Source organism: Microcaecilia unicolor, chromosome 4, assembly GCF_901765095.1.
Source record: "Microcaecilia unicolor chromosome 4, aMicUni1.1, whole genome shotgun sequence".
Lineage (NCBI taxonomy): Eukaryota > Metazoa > Chordata > Amphibia > Gymnophiona > Siphonopidae > Microcaecilia > Microcaecilia unicolor.
Window position 1 is genome coordinate 248173638 of NC_044034.1, and position 19355 is coordinate 248192992.

General features: G+C 46.5%; 1 protein-coding gene across 5 annotated transcripts in view; it reads right to left on the reverse strand.

Moving 5' to 3' along the window:
• Positions 1-19355, reverse strand: part of INPP4A (inositol polyphosphate-4-phosphatase type I A) — a 349368-nt gene that overhangs the window by 206875 nt on the left and 123138 nt on the right. For all 5 annotated transcript variants that reach the window (XM_030201389.1, XM_030201388.1, XM_030201387.1 and 2 more), the window contains 2 exons: positions 18797-19003; positions 5106-5150 (listed from right to left, as the gene is read on the reverse strand). In XM_030201389.1, coding sequence (XP_030057249.1) covers positions 5106-5150; positions 18797-18902 — 151 coding nt within the window. In that variant the 5' untranslated portion in view covers positions 18903-19003. The remainder of the gene's footprint in view (positions 1-5105; positions 5151-18796; positions 19004-19355) is intronic.

Sequence of the window (19355 nt, forward strand, 5' to 3'; positions counted from 1 at the left end):
TCCTGCCCAGCGCGCTGCTCTCCGTCCTCCTGTATGCAGCCTGACGGTCTCGGCGAGATTCAAAATGGCCGCCGAGACTTCAATTCTCGGCAGCCATTTTGAATCTCGCCGAGACGGACAGCAGCGCGCTGGGCAGGAAAGAGGGGGCTCTTTCCTGCCCCGACGTCACTAGACCACCAGGGAAGATCGCGTGACGTGAGTAGGGAGAAATGGTGACAGGGCCGGGGGGAGGGCGATCCCGAACTCGGACAAGACGCACCGGAGCACCTAGGTTTTAGAGGAGGGAAAAAGGAAAAAAATTTTTTTCCTATTTCCCTCCTCTAAAACCTAGGTGCGTCTTATAGTCCGAAAAATACGGTACCTTCCATTTCTACAGCAGCAGCTTTGATACATTTGATTGCACTAGTTCTAATCAGTGAAGCTCAATACATGTTTTAATGATTTCATATTCTCTTGCAGTTTTACGTCAGGGATTGAATACCTCTATAGTGCAACCTTATAAGTGTTCTAGGTGACTGTCTACATAAAATCTGTTACTTTTTTGGGGGGTGGAGGGATTTTTATTTTTGGTTGCCTTTGTTGGTTCATCTGAAGTGGGGTGCTGTGTGTTTCTTTGTCTCAGTCATTTTACAGATGGCACTGTAAGAAGATTCTTCCACCCTTATTTTTATCCTTTTATTCATAAGTGGATTGTCTGTCCAGTTCACACTTTGCCCTTGAAGCAGGCACCATGTGCTGAATCATGTTGTGTATATGGACTATTATATAAAAGTGTTTTGGACTTAAATATTTCCACTTTTGTTCTTTTTAATTAAATTAATGAACTTAAAAAAAAAAAGATACTGTTTCAGTACGTGCTACTCTATTTTTTTCATACAATTGAACTGCAGCATTTGGAGAAATTAGGTCTTACCCGATAATTTTCTTTCCGTTAGTTCTTTACACTATTCCAGAACTTGTGGCTGGTCATGTTCATAGACCAGCAGGTAGAGATAGAGAACACAGAAGTGAACTGAAGCATATAACCCTAGCCTACTAGCTGAGCCCTTTCGCATGTATCTAAACAAGCAGTGGGTCTGGTAGACAAGACTCAAGCAACCAGTTAACAACCAAGAACCAAAATTTCTTTTTTTTTTTTTTAAATCAAACAAAGACCTACAAAAGCCTGCAGAAACTGACGCTATTGCTCCATCTCAGAGCGAGGAGCAAGGTAGGCAGCGCAGAATAAATGAAGCCTCTACCTGCACACGCTTGTGGGATGTCTCAGTGCAGTCCCTACTGAGGATGGGCCCCTGGTGTTGCTGCCTGCAAGACTGAAGAAGCCCCAAACACAGCCTCAGACCAAACTGCTACATCTACCCTGTAATGCCTGACAAAGGAATGGAGGGACAACCAGGTTGCCACCCTGCAAATCTCGGTCACTCAAAGAGATGTTGCTTCCGCCCAAGATGTAGCAACTCGTTTTGTAGAGTATGCCCTAAGCGCAGCCAGTGTCTGTCTTCCTGTCAGTATATGGCCAAAGAAATGGCCTCTTTCACCCATCGTGCAATCGAGGGTTTAGACACCACTAGACCCTGTTTCTGCTTAATGAAGAGAACAAAATGATGATCCGTTCTCAGAAACTCATTAGTGACCTCGAGATAACATAGAAGAGACTACTGCACATCTAGTAGCCTCAGGAATGAAAACTGCTCCCCACAATCCAGAGAAGGTCCACTGACTGGTTAATATGCAATACTGAGACTACCTTAGGCAGAAAGAATGGAACTGCCCATAACGAAACCCTCACCTCCAAAAAATAGAGAAAGGGATCCTGGCATGACAGGGCCTGCAATTCCAAAACGTGGTACACCAAAGTAATGGTCACCAGAAAAACAGTCTTCAATGTGAGATCCTTTAGGGAAGCTCACTTCTGAGGTTCAAAGGGAGACTTCTGCAATGCCCAAAGAACCAGTTCCAGTCTGGGCAAACCGGATGGGAGGCTGAAAACAGCCTACCCCTTTCAAAAAGCATACAATGTCCAGATGTGCTGCCAAAGAAGAATGTTATGATCTGCCTCAGAAACAAACCAAAACTACCACCTGTATCTTCAGTGACCCAAGCACCAAACCCTTCTCCAAACCTAACTGAAGAAACACTAAGATGTGACCCAGAGATACCAACTCTCAAACATTCTCTAAACCCTAGAATAGGCCACTGAAGTAGAGTGCTTCCTAGCCTGCAGAAGCATCAATCACAGGGTCCATATAATCCTTGCACCTCAAACACGCACTTCCAATGGTCAAGTCATAAGAACAAAGAGGGACGGATCCTCCACTGAAACTGGCCCTGACATAGTAACCCTCAACCTCGAGGAAGGGGAGTAGGTCACTCATCCAGAACCTGAATGAGATCTGCAGACCACAGGCACCTCAGCAGGAACTCTTTGGATCCCAGTTGGGATGAGATGCAATTCTCCACTCAGCATTGCCCACCATCAGCCAAGGACGGAAGATATAAAACAGGCTGTCAATCAGTCACAGCAAGTGAAGAGCATTGAGTCCCTGCGGACCCAACACCTTCCTGCAGCTGAAGAAGTTGGAATTACTCCTGGAGGCCATCAGGTTGAGAGCTGGGAGACCCCAGTGACTCATAATAAGCTGGAAGACTTCCTTGGACAACTCCCATTCCCCCGGATCCAAAGAGTTCCACTGCTGAGAAAGACCACTAGTCAAAGACCCTGCAATGTGCACAGACAGGCAAAACAGGTGTTCTGCCCAGTATCATCAATAGCGCGGTCTCCATCACCAGCTGCAAGTGTCTCCCTGCTTATTGACATAGGCCACCGCCATGGCATTGTCAGCAAACATTAAGACCCGGGACAACCTCAGGAAGGAAGTGAATGCCTCCAAAGCATAGTGAATCATTGTGAGTTTGAAAAGATTAATGGGCCAAGATGCCTCTAACTGGGACTATGTGCCCTGAGCCAGAGGACTGAGGTAGTGCACTCCTCATCCAGACAGACTGGCATCCATCATCACTATCTCCCAATGCAAGAATGGAAAGGGAACACCCTTGGGCCAGGTTCCTCTCAGACAACCACCACCGCAAGCTTTGGCAGGCTGCTGGCATTCAGGGGAGTCAAACAGTGTAGTCCTCGAAAATTGGAGTACAATGGCTGAGCAGTGATTGCTGAAGTGCATGTGAGCCCTCATCCACAGCACCATTTCCATCCCCACTGTCATAGAGCCCCAACACCTGAGCATAGTCCCGAGGCCTGCTCTGATGCACCTGCATCTGGTGGATCAGTTTGCCCCATCTCAACTGGGTGAGGAAGATTTTCTCCTGCCCCACAACTCCAACGACTGAGAGGGAACCAGCCTGCTCTGCTTGAAATTGATCACCCAGCCCAATGACCAAAGAAGATGAACCACCGCAGCTGTTGCGGACTCACTGTCAGCACAGAACAAGGCCTGAATGAGTCAATTATTGAGGTACGGATGAACTTGCATCCCTTGACATCACAGGCAGGCTGCAACCACCACCATAACTTTGAAAATGTCCACGAACCTGTGGTGAGACCAAAGGGCAGTGCCTTGAACTAAAAATGGCAGCCTAGCACCGCAAACCTCAGAAACCATTAATGAGGAGGTCAAATGGGGATATGAAAAGTATTACTGAAAAACAGAAGAAACCAGTCTTCGCAAAAAAAAAACAATAGAAAGCAAAACAGCGAAGATGACTCACAAAAAAACAAAAATAAAAATAACTCAAAAATGAAAATAATAAAATTATCAAAATATAAAAATCACAAAATATGTATTTAAAAATATAAAAACATCAAATAGGTGACACTCTGATTATAAAAATTAAAAATCAACTATTAGCCAAAAAATAGCATGGAGAAAGGGACTCGACACAGCTGTGTTTCGGCCGTATAGGCCTGCGTCAGAAGTCTATACAAATAAAAACACATAGATTATATACAATCGATCGACAACATAAAACAATGGCAAAATATAAAGAGACAGTATCTAGATTCTTACCTATAACCTATATAATGCACCTGTTTAGAAGTATTGTCTTTCTTGATATAGAAGAGGTTTATCTAAGCCAATATGTGTTTTCTGATTTTGAGGTTGTATCAATTTTATAATAACCAATGCTTATAACATACTCTTCGATAGTACGTTTTAGATGATTGATACTGTCTCTTTATATTTTGCCATTGATTTATGTTGTCGATCGATTGTATATAATCTATGTGTTTTTATCTGTATAGACTCCTGACGCAGGCCTATCAGGTAGCCCAGGAGAAGAATAAATAGTGCCCTGCAACTGTTCAGGAAGCCCATAGGCCATTCCGTGCTCGCTCCACATGGCGGTGAAACAGCACATTGCAGTGGACTGATTACCTGGGGAACTGGGTTTGATTCCCACTGCAGCTCCTTGTGACTCTGGGAAAGTCACAACCTTCCATTGCTCCAGAAACAAAAACTTAAGATTGTGAGCCCACTAGGGACAGAGAAAGTACCCGCATATAATAAATGTAAACTGCTTTGGCTGAACCACAGAAAGGTGGTATATCAAATATATGACCTCTTTAGAGAACAAGCTCCTACCATGTAGCCTTGGGGAGCTAAATAGAGGCACCCAATTAAAGCATTGCTCCTACCGTTCACACATTTTTTGGTTGCTGGTCCAGCTATGTGAAACGATCTCCCTCTAGAACTAAAGAAATTAACCTTCATATCTTCTTTTAGGAAACAGATAAAGACTTGTTTGTTTGTTATACCAAGCTTTTCAATGATGGTCACCAGATATAGAAGGGTTTATATGTTAGGTGTTGTCTAAACTGTTGTGGTTGTCTAAATTACTGTGGTTGATCTTGAATAATTGTATGCACTTGTTTTAATTGTCATAGGTGTTTATGCTTTTAATTTATGGATGTTTTACTGTGACCCACTTAGATTAAATGTAGATAATGTGGGATATAAATGTGATCAATAAATACATTTAATTATAACACTGCTCCCACAATTTCACAACCTTGTGCTGTGACACACAACCCACAAAAACAGTGCTGTTAAAAGCAGAGGTATTTTGGACAGAATTAAGTTACTTACCTAAACTAAATTCCAAGACTGGTTCATCTGGATCCTGGATGTTTGCTGTTAATAGAAAAAGTAATAGGCTCAGCAAGCTCTTTCTATACTCTCTGAGGGTAATCATCAGTGTAAGGTTTTCTTTTCTGGGTTTCTGGAGACTTGTGGCTGAGCTACAGAGGCCACTTATCTGCAACCCAAGTTCAAGAAACATGCACTCTAGTGGTACAAAGAAATAACTGCCCCCTGGAAGAGCCCACTGGACCAGAAGCAAGAAGTGTGTCTAATCTGTGCTCATAAATAAAGACCTATGGAAAAAACACATACCCTTGCTAGTAAACAGTACTCACAGGGACTGCCCTGTTTTTACTGCTATCCAAACTCCTCTTCACTGCCTAGAGGGGAGTTCTGCCCTACTATGCTTTTTGCCTATTTCTTGTTTCACGCCTTTCTGCTCTGCATCCAATTCCTGCTCCATGCCAGCGTTGCTCCACTCTGCCTTAGGCCCAGCTGCTATATCTATACTCCTCCTACAAATCAATTTTGTGGGTAAACTAGCTGGTCTGAAAATTATCATCCCTAGCCTGGCTATAGGTACGACATTTCCAAAAGTACTCATGTTATCTCACATCCTCCCCTCCCAACACTTGACCCATACACACAAATAGCAGCTGCAAATTATGTGGGTGTGTGCTGGTAGAGTGCATAAATTACACCAGATAATTTTCAGAAATAAATCTAAGTCTTATCTCATTGAAAATTATTTGTAAGTATATGTGATAAAAGTACCCATGGGGATGGGGGGTTATTTCACAACAGGGATCCTATGTTCAAGTTCCAAAAAAGCACTTACTTTATCAAGACAACATAAGCACATATAAGGCATATAAGAGGCTCCCAGGTGTCTCCAAGGGCATGCAAATTCATATACACAAACATACAGAGCACTGCTCTGAAGAAAGTGTAAATATATTCATGTTCTTACAGTGGGGGAAATAAGTATTTGATCCCTTGCTGATTTTGTAAGTTTGCCCACTGACAAAGACATGAGCAGCCCATAATTGAAGGGTAGGTTATTGGTAACAGTGAGAGATAGCACATCACAAATTAAATCCGGAAAATCACATTGTGGAAAGTATATGAATTTATTTGCATTCTGCAGAGGGAAATAAGTATTTGATCCCTCTGGCAAACAAGACCTAATACTTTTTGGCAAAACCCTTGTTGGCAAGCACAGCGGTCAGACGTCTTCTGTAGTTGATGATGAGGTTTGCACACATGTCAGGAGGAATTTTGGTCCACTCCTCTTTGCAGATCATCTCTAAATCATTAAGAGTTCTGGGCTGTCGCTTGGCAACTCGCAGCTTCAGCTCCCTCCATAAGTTTTCAATGGGATTAAGGTCTGGTGACTGGCTAGGCCACTCCATGACCCTAATGTGCTTCTTCCTGAGCCACTCCTTTGTTGCCTTGGCTGTATGTTTTGGGTCATTGTCGTGCTGGAAGACCCAGCCACGACCCATTTTTAAGGCCCTGGCGGAGGGAAGGAGGTTGTCACTCAGAATTGTACGGTACATGGCCCCATCCATTCTCCCATTGATGCGGTGAAGTAGTCCTGTGCCCTTAGCAGAGAAACACCCCCAAAACATAACATTTCCACCTCCATGCTTGACAGTGGGGACGGTGTTCTTTGGGTCATAGGCAGCATTTCTCTTCCTCCAAACACGGCGAGTTGAGTTCATGCCAAAGAGCTCAATTTTTGTCTCATCTGACCACAGCACCTTCTCCCAATCACTCTCGGCATCATCCAGGTGTTCACTGGCAAACTTCAGACGGGCCGTCACATGTGCCTTCCGGAGCAGGGGGACCTTGCGGGCACTGCAGGATTGCAATCCGTTATGTCGTAATGTGTTACCAATGGTTTTCGTGGTGACAGTGGTCCCAGCTGCCTTGAGATCATTGACAAGTTCCCCCCTTGTAGTTGTAGGCTGATTTCTAACCTTCCTCATGATCAAGGATACCCCACGAGGTGAGATTTTGCGTGGAGCCCCAGATCTTTGTCGATTGACAGTCATTTTGTACTTCTTCCATTTTCTTACTATGGCACCAACAGTTGTCTCCTTCTCGCCCAGCGTCTTACTGATGGTTTTGTAGCCCATTCCAGCCTTGTGCAGGTGTATGATCTTGTCCCTGACATCCTTAGACAGCTCCTTGCTCTTGGCCATTTTGTAGAGGTTAGAGTCTGACTGATTCACTGAGTCTGTGGACAGGTGTCTTTCATACAGGTGACCATTGCCGACAGCTGTCTGTCATGCAGGTAACGAGTTGATTTGGAGCATCTACCTGGTCTGTAGGGGCCAGATCTCTTACTGGTTGGTGGGGGATCAAATACTTATTTCCCTCTGCAGAATGCAAATAAATTCATATACTTTCCACAATGTGATTTTCCGGATTTAATTTGTGATGTGCTATCTCTCACTGTTACCAATAACCTACCCTTCAATTATGGGATGCTCATGTCTTTGTCAGTGGGCAAACTTACAAAATCAGCAAGGGATCAAATACTTATTTCCCCCACTGTATGTGTCTACACATGTATTTAATAATATACACATGTACATCACAACTCTGCCACTGCTTCAAAACTAGCAAGCACCCCCACAAGTACATATGTGCAGTCAATATATGGCACCAGAATTTTAGCGCTGAAATTTGCATGTGGATCAAAGATCTGCGCACAAATTAGTTTACAAGCCAATTAATTGCAAGTAATTGTTGCATCGGGGGGGGGGGGGGGGGGGAGAGATGTTGGATCTGGGGAGGAGGGAGATATGTGGGACCCAGGGGTGGTAGTTCCAAGGACCCTGTTATTGCCCGGGAGCCCAGATTCCTGCCAGTCCGCCCCCAAGTTCCAATTTTTTAAACAGGAACTACAAATCCGTCCACGTACTGACAGTAAAACCTGTACTTCTGAACCCTGTATTCCCTGATTCTCAGCCCTCTGCTCTCATCACTAAGCTATCTATCCTCCAAGGTGGGGGCAGGATCCCTGGAAGAGTGGAAGTGGACAGTAATGTAGTGTCAAGCAGGATGTGAACAGCTTTTAAGGAACAGTGTTACAAGAACCGTTTCATACACTATATACCCAAAATAAAAACAGATCAATAAACATGTTGGATACATTTCTAAACATGAAAGTCTTATATTGTTTAACACTTTCCTACTAGTTTTAGTAAAAGTGATGGAAATTCACTGAAGCATAGAGTGGAATGATAAATACGGATGGACAGAAAAAAAACAGCCAAAGTCAACAGCAACATTCATTCATTACAGTATCTAAAACAGGATTAACTGAGGCACTGCTCAAAACAAATCACATCAACAGAGTTAACACTCAGGTCCACTAAGCTGGTGTACTGCTTTATCACACTGTACAGATAATTTTCTTAGTTTTCAAATCAAGGCTCTTATACAGTGCTCTCAAAAGTCATAATTTTTACAGATATATATTGTTCTCTTTTCTTGTATAAGGTTCTCTCTCCATGCTCTTAAGCACAAATGTTTTGCCTGTAAATTCATTTTGCTTTCTTTCTTCTCCTGACTTTTTCTTTGGGGCTAAATCCATCCTGTCCTCATCTTCCAAGCCAGCAGTTTCACCACAAATAGTAACTGGCATTCAAGAGCAGAATATTCAAGGCCTTTTCTTTTCAGAGCACTCATGTACAGCCTCATTAAAGGTATATTTGCACTGTATTCTCCCATCCCACTCTGAAAACAGAGAAACTTTGAATAGCAATATGAAAGGAGGCAGCGCCTTAAGGGATGCTCCCAAGCTCACTGAAGCTAGTCAACAAGTGTCATATAATGACCAACTGCTGAGTCTACTTCTCCCTCATGTGGGTAGTAAGTGTTGCCTCAACAGCGGGGGCTCTCAACCCAGTCCACAGGAAACGCACAGCCAGTCAGGTTTCTAAGATATCCACAATGAATATGCATGAGAGAAATTTGCATGCACTACCTCCACTGTGTACCAAATGTATCTCATGGATATTCACTATGGGTATGCTGAACATCTGACTGGCTGGGTGTGTCTTGAGGACTAGATTGAGAACTACTCTCTACAGTGTCCCCCAACCAGTCAACCTGAGCAACAGCAGCCAAAGTTGTAGGTTGATGTGAAGAAGAAGCACAAAAACCCACAAGGGAAGACACCATATAAAGAAACAGATGATGCACTGAGGAGAAATCATAGACGCGACCTCTCTGCTCCACAGAAAAAGAAAGACTGCTAGTCCCACCATGTGTGCATGCATGGTGGGATGCTGCCAAAGACCTTAGAGAGATATTATGCAGGGCAGCATCCGCACTGGGCTTCATCAGATGACGTCACCCATATGTGAGAAAAAACGTGCTGCTTGTCCTCAAAGAAATATAGCTAAAAGAATACAATTCCTAGGCGAGGATGGGAAAATTAGGTTCTTACCTTGGTAATTTTCTTTCCTTTAGTCATAGCAGATGAATCCATTACGAGTGGGTTGTGTCCATCAACCAGCAGGGGGAGATAAGAGAGCACTGAAAAACCATAGTGCCTCATGGCCAGCTAGCTCCATCTGCCTCTTCAGAATTTGAAGCTTCCAAACAGTGTTACGCCGCAAAGCATAATAACATGAACTTTCCTCACAGCGGATGAACGCCCCAAAACTGGAGCTATAAGTCAAAGGAGGGAATAGACTCATCCTCCTGGAGGAAATGAACTCATCCTCCTGTAACTGAACAGAAATCCTGAAGACTGTTTTCCAACGTCTCCCAATGAGGGAACATATCTACAGGAAAAACTGAACATAAAATTAACATGAATCACATAATGAACCACAGAGGGAAGGCTCATGGATTCATCTGCTATGACTAAAGGAAAGAAAATTACCAAGGTAAGAACCTAATTTTCCCTTCCTTGACATCAAGCAGATGAATCCATTGCGAGTGGGATGTATCAAAGCAATCCCTAGATAGGGTGGGAACAAGCCACACCACGCGCCAGCACTTGTGCTCCAAAATGCGCGTCTCTCCTGGCAGTCACATCCAGCCTGTAATGTCGGGCAAACGAGAGCTTAGAAGCCCAAATAGCTGCACTACATATCTCTAGAAGAGAGAGTGCTCCTGTTTCAGCCCAAGAGGAGGAAATCGCTCTTCTGGAATGTGCCTTAAAGGCTTCAGGCGGAGGCCGGCCAGATAGCAGATATGCTGAAAAGATAGCTTCTTTGAGCCAACGGGCTATAGTGGCCTTAGACGCTGGAGACCCTCTGCACAGACCTGACAAAAGAACAAAAAGATGGTCAGAGGTCCTGAAGGCATTTGACATGCGCAGATATTGCAACAGAGCCCTTCGCACATCCAGAAGGTGCAACTGCTCATAGGCTTCTGGAAACTCCTCTTTAGAAAAGGAGGGAAGGAAAATAGGCTGGTTTAGGAGAAATGCTGAAACCACCTTAGGCATGAAGGAAGGCACCGCACCGTACGTACCATTACTCTGGACTCTGAGAATTGCAGAAATGGGTCTCGCAGGACAGCGCCTGGAGCTCAGAAACCCGTCTCGCCGATGTTACGGCCACCAAAAAGACGATCTTTAAGGTCACATTCCTCTCCGAAGCTTGCCTAAGCGGCTCGAAGGGCGAACACTGAAGGGCCTTTAAAACTAACCCCAGGTTCCAGGCCAGACACGGAGCCCGCACGGGAGGACGGAGCCGAAGCACCCCTCTAAGAAACCGTGTCACATCCGGGCAAGCAACCATAGAGAGGCCAGAGACCTTACCTCGAAAACATGCTAAGCCTGCCACTTGAACACGCAGGGAATTATAGGCCAAGCACTGTTTGTGAACCATCCTGCAAAAAGTCAAGTATCGGCGAGACAGAAGTCTGCATGGGTGTGATCACTTTAGAAGCACACCAAGCCTCAAACTGGCACCAAATCCTGGCATAAGCCACGGAAGTGGAACGCTTGCAGGCCTGTAGCAGAGTGGAAATGACTTTACTGGAATATCCCTTGTCTCTCAATTGCACCCTCTCAATAGCCATGCCGTAAGACCAAAGCGACAGGCGTCCTCCATGGTCACCGGGCCCTGTGACAACAGGTTCGGTACCAGAGGTAACGGCAGGGGATCCTCTACCAGCATCCGCCGGAGGTCCACATACCACGGCCTCCTGGGCCAATGAGAACCATCTCTACTTGGTGGAGCTGAACCCGCAGGAGTACTTGCCCTATCAAGGGCCACGGAGGGAACACATACAGGAGGCCCTGAGGCCAGGGTTGAGCCAAGGCATCCAATCCTGCCGAACGAGGATCTCTCCGTCTGCTGTAGAAGCACGGGACTTTGCCATTTGTGCTTGACGCCATAAGATCCATTACGGGCTTTCCCCATTTGACACATATCTGCAAGTTCCCATTCCGCTGGGTCGATTTGATTCCTGCTCAGATAATCGGCTTGCACATTGCTCTGACCTGCAATATGAGCTGCTGACAGAAACTGCAGATGAAGCTCAGCCCAGTGGCAAATCTGTGTGGCTAGTGCTATGCGCTGAGTGCCTCCTTGGCGATTTATGTAGGCCACTGCTGTCGTGTTGTCCGACAGAACTCTGACAGCCAATCCTTCCAGGGTCAATTGAAAGGCCAGAAGCGCCTGGAAAATCGCTTTCAACTCCAAGCGATTGATGGACCACTCCGACTCCTCGGGTGTCCAAAGACCCTGGGCATGCCTTCCCCGGCAATATGCACCCCAGCCCTTCAGGCTGGCATCTGTTACCACCAGGCACCAATCGGGGAGCGCTAGCTGCATTTCTCGCCACAGCATGCTGTCTGAGAGCCACCACTCCATACTGAGCCGGGCCACAGGGAGCCACGTGAGTCTACATTGATAATCCTGAGATATTGGAGACCACCGTTGAAGCAGGGAGCACTGCAGAGGTCTCAGGTGCACTCTCACCCAAGGCACCACTTCCAAAGTGGCCATCATCGACCCCAACAGCTGGACAATGTCCCAAGCTCGCGGCGAGGCATCCTCAGGAGCAGACGGACCTGGTTCTGAAGCTTGCACCGCTTTTGCTCGGGTAGGAAGACCATCCCTGAGGCTGTGTCGAACCGTACCCCCAAATATTCTAGAGATTGGGAGGGGGTCAGGTGACTTTTGGTTATATTGACGACCCAGCCCAGAGATTGCAGTACTGAGATCACTCTGGCTATAACCTGATGACTCTCTTCTACAGAGTCTGCTCTGATGAGCCAGTCGTCTAGGTACGGGTGAACCCGGATACCCTCTCCCCTGAGAAAAGCAGCTACTACCACCATTACCTTGGAAAAGGTTCGGGGAGCTGTGGCGAGGCCAAAAGGCAAGGCCCGAAACTGGAAATGTTTTCCCATCACCGCAAAACACAGAAACCTCTGGTGCGGGGGCCAAATTGGTATGTGCAAGTAAGCTTCTTTCAGGTCCAGAGACGTGAGAAACTCTCCTGGCTGAACCGCCACTATGACGGAGCGCAGGGTTTCCATGTGAAAATGCCGCACGTTCAGAGACTTGTTGACTTCTTTTAAATCTAGGATAGGCCGAAAAGACCCTCCTTTTCGCGGCACCACGAAGTAAATGGAGTAACGGCCAGAGCCGCATTTGGCGGGAGGCACGGGGGAAACCGCCCCAATGTGAATCAAGCCTTGCAAGGTCTCCTTTACCGCCCCCCATTTGGCGGCAGAACCGCATCGGGACTCCACAAACATGTCTCTTATCGGGGCACTGAGTTCTATTCTGTAGCCTTCTCTGATCAGGTCCAAGACCCACTGATCTGAGGTAATCTTGGCCCACTCCTCGAGAAAGAGGGAAAGTCGTCCTCCTATCACAGGAATCGAGGAGGGGGCTGGTGCACCATCATTGAGAGGGTCGCCCATGAACTCCAGGTCTTGAGCCTGCTGCTGCAGAACGTTTGTCCGAACGAAATGAGTTTCTCTGCTGAAAACGGGCACGCGAAGTGAACCCAGCAGAACGCCCCGGGCGGTACCTTCTAGCTTCACAGAAGCGAGGTCTGTAAGAGGAGGGAACCGCCTGACCCTTGGAAGAAGGCCGCGGCCTATCCTCGGGTAAGCGCTGGGGTTTGGCATCCCCCAGGCCTTTCACAATTTTCTCCCTCACCAAACAGAAGGCCTTGAAAGGGCAACTTCACCAACCTTTGCTTAGAGGCCATGTCAGCTGCCCAATGCCGTAGCCACAGAAGACGGCAAGCCGCCACCGCTACAGCCATCTGTTTAGCCGAAGCTCTGACCAGATCATAAAGGGTGTCAGACAAAAATGACAAGGCCGACTCCATCCGCAGTGCCACCTCCGAAAGGGGCTCCGCTCCATCTCCGGGCTGTTCCACTGCCTGTTGTAACCAAGCGAGGCAGGCTCGGGCAGTGTAGCAGCTGCATGCAGACGCCCATAAGGATAAGCCTGAAATTTCAAAGGACCGTTTCATAGCTGCCTCCAGGCGACGGTCCTGCATGTCCTTCAGGGCAACTCCTCCTTCCACTGGGAAGATAGTTTTCTTTGTCACAGCCGTGACTAGGGCATCCACTTTAGGCACTGCTAGGCGCACCAAATGCTCCTCACTTAGAGGGTATAATTGCCCCATAGCCCTGGCAACTTTCAAAGGCCCCCTCGGGGTCAGCACATTGAGCCGTGATAAGCTCTTGGATGGAGTCATGCAAAGGAAAGGCTCGAGCAGACTTCTTAGTACTTGCCATCCTCGGATTACCGGAGGAGGTCTCAGTACTCCCAGGGTCTTCTATAGAGAGGACCTGCAAGGCATCAGTAATAAGCGATGGCAGCTCATCGCGGTGGAAAATCCTCACCGCGGAAGGATCATCTGGATCCGGTGGCAATCCTGCACCTTTTTCTGGCTCTCCAGACCACGAAGGCCTGCCAGACCCCTCAGAGTCCTCACATCCCGACCACGGGCGGGGGGGGGGGCGCCACTCTCTGAAGGGGAATCCACCCTTCTGCGCTTGTCTTGCGGCCATCTGTCAGGGGAAAACGCGCCTGGCGGTAATCCAAGGCCAGACTCCACTGGAGGGGATACAGAAAGCAGGGCCGCAGAGGACCCCTGCGGAAGAGCTCTTTTCAACATGTATGCATTATGCAGCAATAAAACAAATTCAGGGCAAAATGGCTCACCCTGGCCTCCCGGTTCCAGTCTGGGGGAAACAGCTCTTTTATTAGCCTCTACACGAGGCACCCCTCCAGGCTCAAACCCCTCCGCCTAAGCGGGGGTCGCGTCATGCTGTTCCAAAATGGCGTCCGCTGCCAGCTCCACGGAGCGAGAAGGAACATCGCTCGCCATGCTCGGGCCAGCTCTACCGTCTGAAAAGCACGCCTTACAGAGCCCCGCTGCAGATTTGTGCTTGTCACAAACGGAACAGCGCTTTACTTTCTCAGCAGCCATCGCCGAAAGTGGCAGAAATTCAAAACGGATTCGCGCCAAAATCGTCCCGAACGCGGGCCCTCCCCAGAGGAGCTACAAAATGCTCTTACCTCACCAGACCGAGTCTCCAAGCTCTGGTCACGCTGCACAATCAGAAGAAAACCTCTTTTCTGGGATCACAGCGCCAAAGCACGACGCAACTTTTTTTTTGTTTTTTTTTTAACGCTGTGAGGAAAGTTTGAGACAACCGCGAAAGAGGCAAATTTCCAACTCCGGAGGATCAGTAGCGTGGGAAAGGCAGGGAAAGGGCGAACCTATGTGCCTGCATCCACAGCGTGGGCAAAGACAGGGACAGGGCTTGCCTATTTGTCTACTTACACATCGGGGGCCGGGTAAGGCAGGGAAAGTACTAACCTATTTACCTTTAAAGTGGGCACCATCAGCCACAATACCCCTGCTACAACTGGCAAAAGCACAGGAGCCACCCCAGGCAGATTTTCTGAAGGAGCTTGAACAAGCTGCAATCACCCTGCTGGGGAGACAGAGAATACTGAAGAGGCAGATGGAGCTAGCTGGCCATGAGGAACTATGGTTTTTCAGTGCTCTCTATCTCCCCCTGCTGGTTGATGGACACAACCCACTCGTAATGGATTCATCTGCTTGATGACAAGGAAAGAAGATATGTGAGAATAAGTGTCCTGCTGTCCTCGGAGAACAGCTGCTATAGGTGAGTATCTTCACTTTCTCTGAGGACAAGCAGAACATCATTTCTTACATACAGGAATCCCTAGCACCGGGCTCACCAAAAACAACAATGCTAGGACAATAGGGACTTGCAACAGCAAGACCAGCCACCAAAACCAATCAACCTTAACTAATATACAGTCTGTTATGAAGGTGCAGCCTAAAACAGAAATGAACTTAGGAGGGTGGAGTTGCTTGCCCTGGGATTGGTAGCATGGAATGTTGCTACTACTTAAATTGTGAGCCCTCCAGGGACAGGGAAATACCTAGTGTACCTGAATGTAATTCACCTTAAGCTACTACTGAAAAGGTATGAGCAAAATCCAAATAAACAAATAAATAATTGCGCTTCTGCCAGGTACTTGTGACCTGGATTGGCCATTGCTGAAAGCAGGATACTGGGCTAGACAGACCATTGGTCTGATCCAGTATGACTATTCTTATGTTCTTTAACTCTGACACTACCTTAGGAAGATGTGTGTAATTGCCCTTTCCTGCAGAAGAAAGGCTCAAGCTTGAACCACGTCTAGCAGGGCTAAGCACTCCAATTGCTGTACTGGGTATAAATGGGACTTGGGATAGTTGATGACGAACCCTAGCAGCTCCAACACCTGAATAGATCTCCGCATTGATTCTTGAGCACCTTCCCTCATTGTGCTCTTAATCAGCCAATTGTCCAGATAGAGAAACACCTGAACTCCCAGTATGTGTAGCAATTCTGCAACTATGGCAAGACATTTCATAAATACTCTGGAAGTGAACGAGAGCCAAATGGCAGGACACAGTAGTGGTAGTGGTGTTTTCCTACTTGAAATCTAAGATACCGTCCTATGGCACTGGAGTATCTAAATGTGGGTATAAAGCACCCTTTAGTTGCAGACAGCATAGCCAATCATTCTTCTGAATCATGAGAAGAAGTATGCCCAGGGAAATCATCCTGAACTTTTCCTTGACCAGATATCTGTTCAGGGCCCTTAGGTCTAGGATGAGTTGAAATCCTCCCTTTTTCTTGGGCACAAGAAAGTACTTGGAATAGAAACCCTTCCCCTCTTCCCTTGGTAGAACGGGTTCAACTACATTGGCATTTAGAAGGGTGGAAAGTTCCTTTGCAAGCACTTACTGGTACTTAGGGCTGACGTAAGACGCCATCAGTGAGCAATTTGGTAATTTTTTTGCCAATGAAGTGCATAACCTACCCAGACTACTTGGAGAACCCAACAGGATACTGGGCTTGATGGACCTTAGGCCAAAAGGTAATACCATGACCTGGAGTAGACCTTGGAGCATCAAAAAGGATGCCTTCTCCTCGGCAGCTGGAGTGAGGGGTACCTGCCAATATCCTCTGGTCAGGTCTACGGTCGAACTGAACTGGCCTCTTCCCAGCATCACGATGACAGCATTCATTCACAGAAGTTGACACAGAAATGGAGGCTTCCATCTGGTTTAGGTACTAGCACAATGGGCGACAACCAGTTACTGGTGGATTCTTTAATAATCCCCAAGTTTAGCATCTCGGCTACTTCTTTTGCCTCTGCCCGCTGACAGGCTTCTGGGATCTGGTATGGGCATTGCCGAACCACCATTCCTGACCCAGTGATGACATCATGGGTTGTAAAGGTGGGTCTGGCCTGGCACATTGAAAAAGAGGTCCTGGTTGGTGAACCAGCTGCTCCAAGTTGGCTTTCTATGAGGGTAAAAGCTGCTCACCAAATGGGACTTGCAAGAGTTTGAACTTTGCCAGTACCTCCAGACCTAGACCATCCACTTGAACCATCACTGCAGCATAAAATCTGTTTTACTGAACTGGATTGGCCACTGTTGAAAACAGGATACTGGGCTTGATGGACCTTCAGTCTGTCCCAGTATGGCAATGCTTATGATCTTATACCCTTCTAATTTTCAACAGTACTAAGCTTGTAAGGATCTGGAAGCTAAAAGATCTCTAGTCTGCCAGTGGAACCTGGAAGAACTCTACAGATTCAGACATCCATAGCTTAGGATGACAGATATATATATATATATATTTTTTTTTTTCACCAACATATAAAATGTTAGGTTCTACAGGTGCATTGTCAATTGTAACATTTATTAAAGCAAATCATAAAATGGCTTTGCTTTATTTTCTGTAGCACTACTACTACTACTGACCATTTCTATAGTGCTACAAGGCATACGCAGCGCTGTACACCATACACAAAAAGAAAGTCCCTGCTCAAAGAGCTTACAATCTAGATAAGACAGTTAGACAGAACAATTAAGGGTAAGGGAATAAAGAGGTGAGGATAAAAGGACAGGGCAAGTGAGTAGTGATTAGGAGTCAAAAGCAAAGCCAAAGACGGGGCTAGACGTACAGGCTCGAGAAGTCTATTCCAGGCGTGAGGTGCAGCAACATAAAAGGAACGGAGTCTGGAATTAGCAGTAGAGTAGATAAGAGAGATTTATCTACAGAACGGAGTACCCGAGGGGGGGCGCAGGGAGAGACAAGAGTGGAGAGGTACTGGGGAGTGGCAGAGTGAATGCACTTATAGGTCAGTAAGAGAAGTTTGAATTGAATGCGGAAACGGATAGGGAGCCAGTGAAGTGATTTAAGGAGAGGGTCAATGTGAGCATAGCGACTTTGGCGGAAAATGAGTCGCGCAGCAGAGTTTTGGACTGATTGAAGAGGAGAGAGATGGCTAAGAGGGAGGCCGGTGAGAAGAAGGTTACAATAATCAAGACGAGACGTGATAAGAGTGTGGATAAGGGTTCTGGTAGAGTGCTCAAAGATGAAGGAACAGATTTTGCTGATGTTATAGAGAAAGAAACGACAGGTTTTGGCAATCTGCTGAATGTGAGCAGAGAAGGAGAGAGAGCAGTCAAAGATGACCCCAAGCTTACGAGCTGATGAGACAGGGAGAATGAGAGTGCCATCCACAGAAATAGAGAAAGGGGGGAGAGGTAGGTAGGGGGAAAGATGAGAAGCTCGGTTTTGGCCATGTTAAGTTTCAGATGACGTTGGGACATCCAGGCAGCGATATCAGATATGCAGGCTGAAACAATGGTCTGGATGTTGGTTGAGATTTCGGGGGTAGAGAGGTAGATTTGGGAGTCATCAGCATAGAGATGGTATTGAAAGCCATGGGATGATATTAGAGAGCCAAGGGAAGAAGTGTAGATGGAGAACAGGAGAGGACTGAGAACAGAACCCTGAGGTACACCGATTGGTAGAGGGATAGAAGTGGAAGAGGATCCACCAGAGTGTACACTAAAGGTGTGAAGCGAGAGGTAGGAGGAGAATCAGGAAAGAACAGAGCCCTGGAATCCAAATGAAGACAGCGTATCAAGGAGTAGGCTGTGATCAACAGTGTCAAAAGCGGCGGATAGATCTAGAAGGATGAGGATGAGGATTTGGCCAGGAACAGGTCGTAAGCACTACCCTTAATTCAGTCTTAGCTTGAGTGCATACAAAACAAACACTTGAGAAACCAATACTCTGCAGAAAAATCCTAAGCTTACTTGACCAAGGAAGGCACTGTTGATGTCATGGTACTTACCTTCTAGAGACAGACCTAGCATGTCAGAAGCAATGTCAACAGTTGACGCTCGCTGCATAGAGCGGGACTTGGCACCATGGCGGGGACTATACTCTCTCGTTGTCATTTTGTCATGAGGACAAACTTTATTTCCTTCCAGGTTTTACAGCTATTACCCTTCTGGAAGCGTTGTATGTCTCTAGTCACTAATCTTCTGATGTTATGATACTGAGAAGAGAATAACAAAATTGATATCACTCAATGCTCACATCAGTGGGAATTCTGATAGCCACAGGACTGACAATAACTTTCAGTAATTTTGGAAAAGCCAGCTCGAAACTGAACCCATAAAATGTATCCAAATTATATCATTAGGATGTGCAAGAAAAGTCAAATAACTATAATTAGGCAACAGTAAAAACAAATTGCTTAGGTAGGAAATGTCCTGTACAGTCTGTTTAAACTAAGTCCTTTAATAAACTGGCCACCAAATATTTTGAGGAACAATATTTCAAAACTCGGCCAATACAGGGGTCCTTTTATTAAGCTGCGGTAAAAATGGCACGCCCTTGGCACAGAT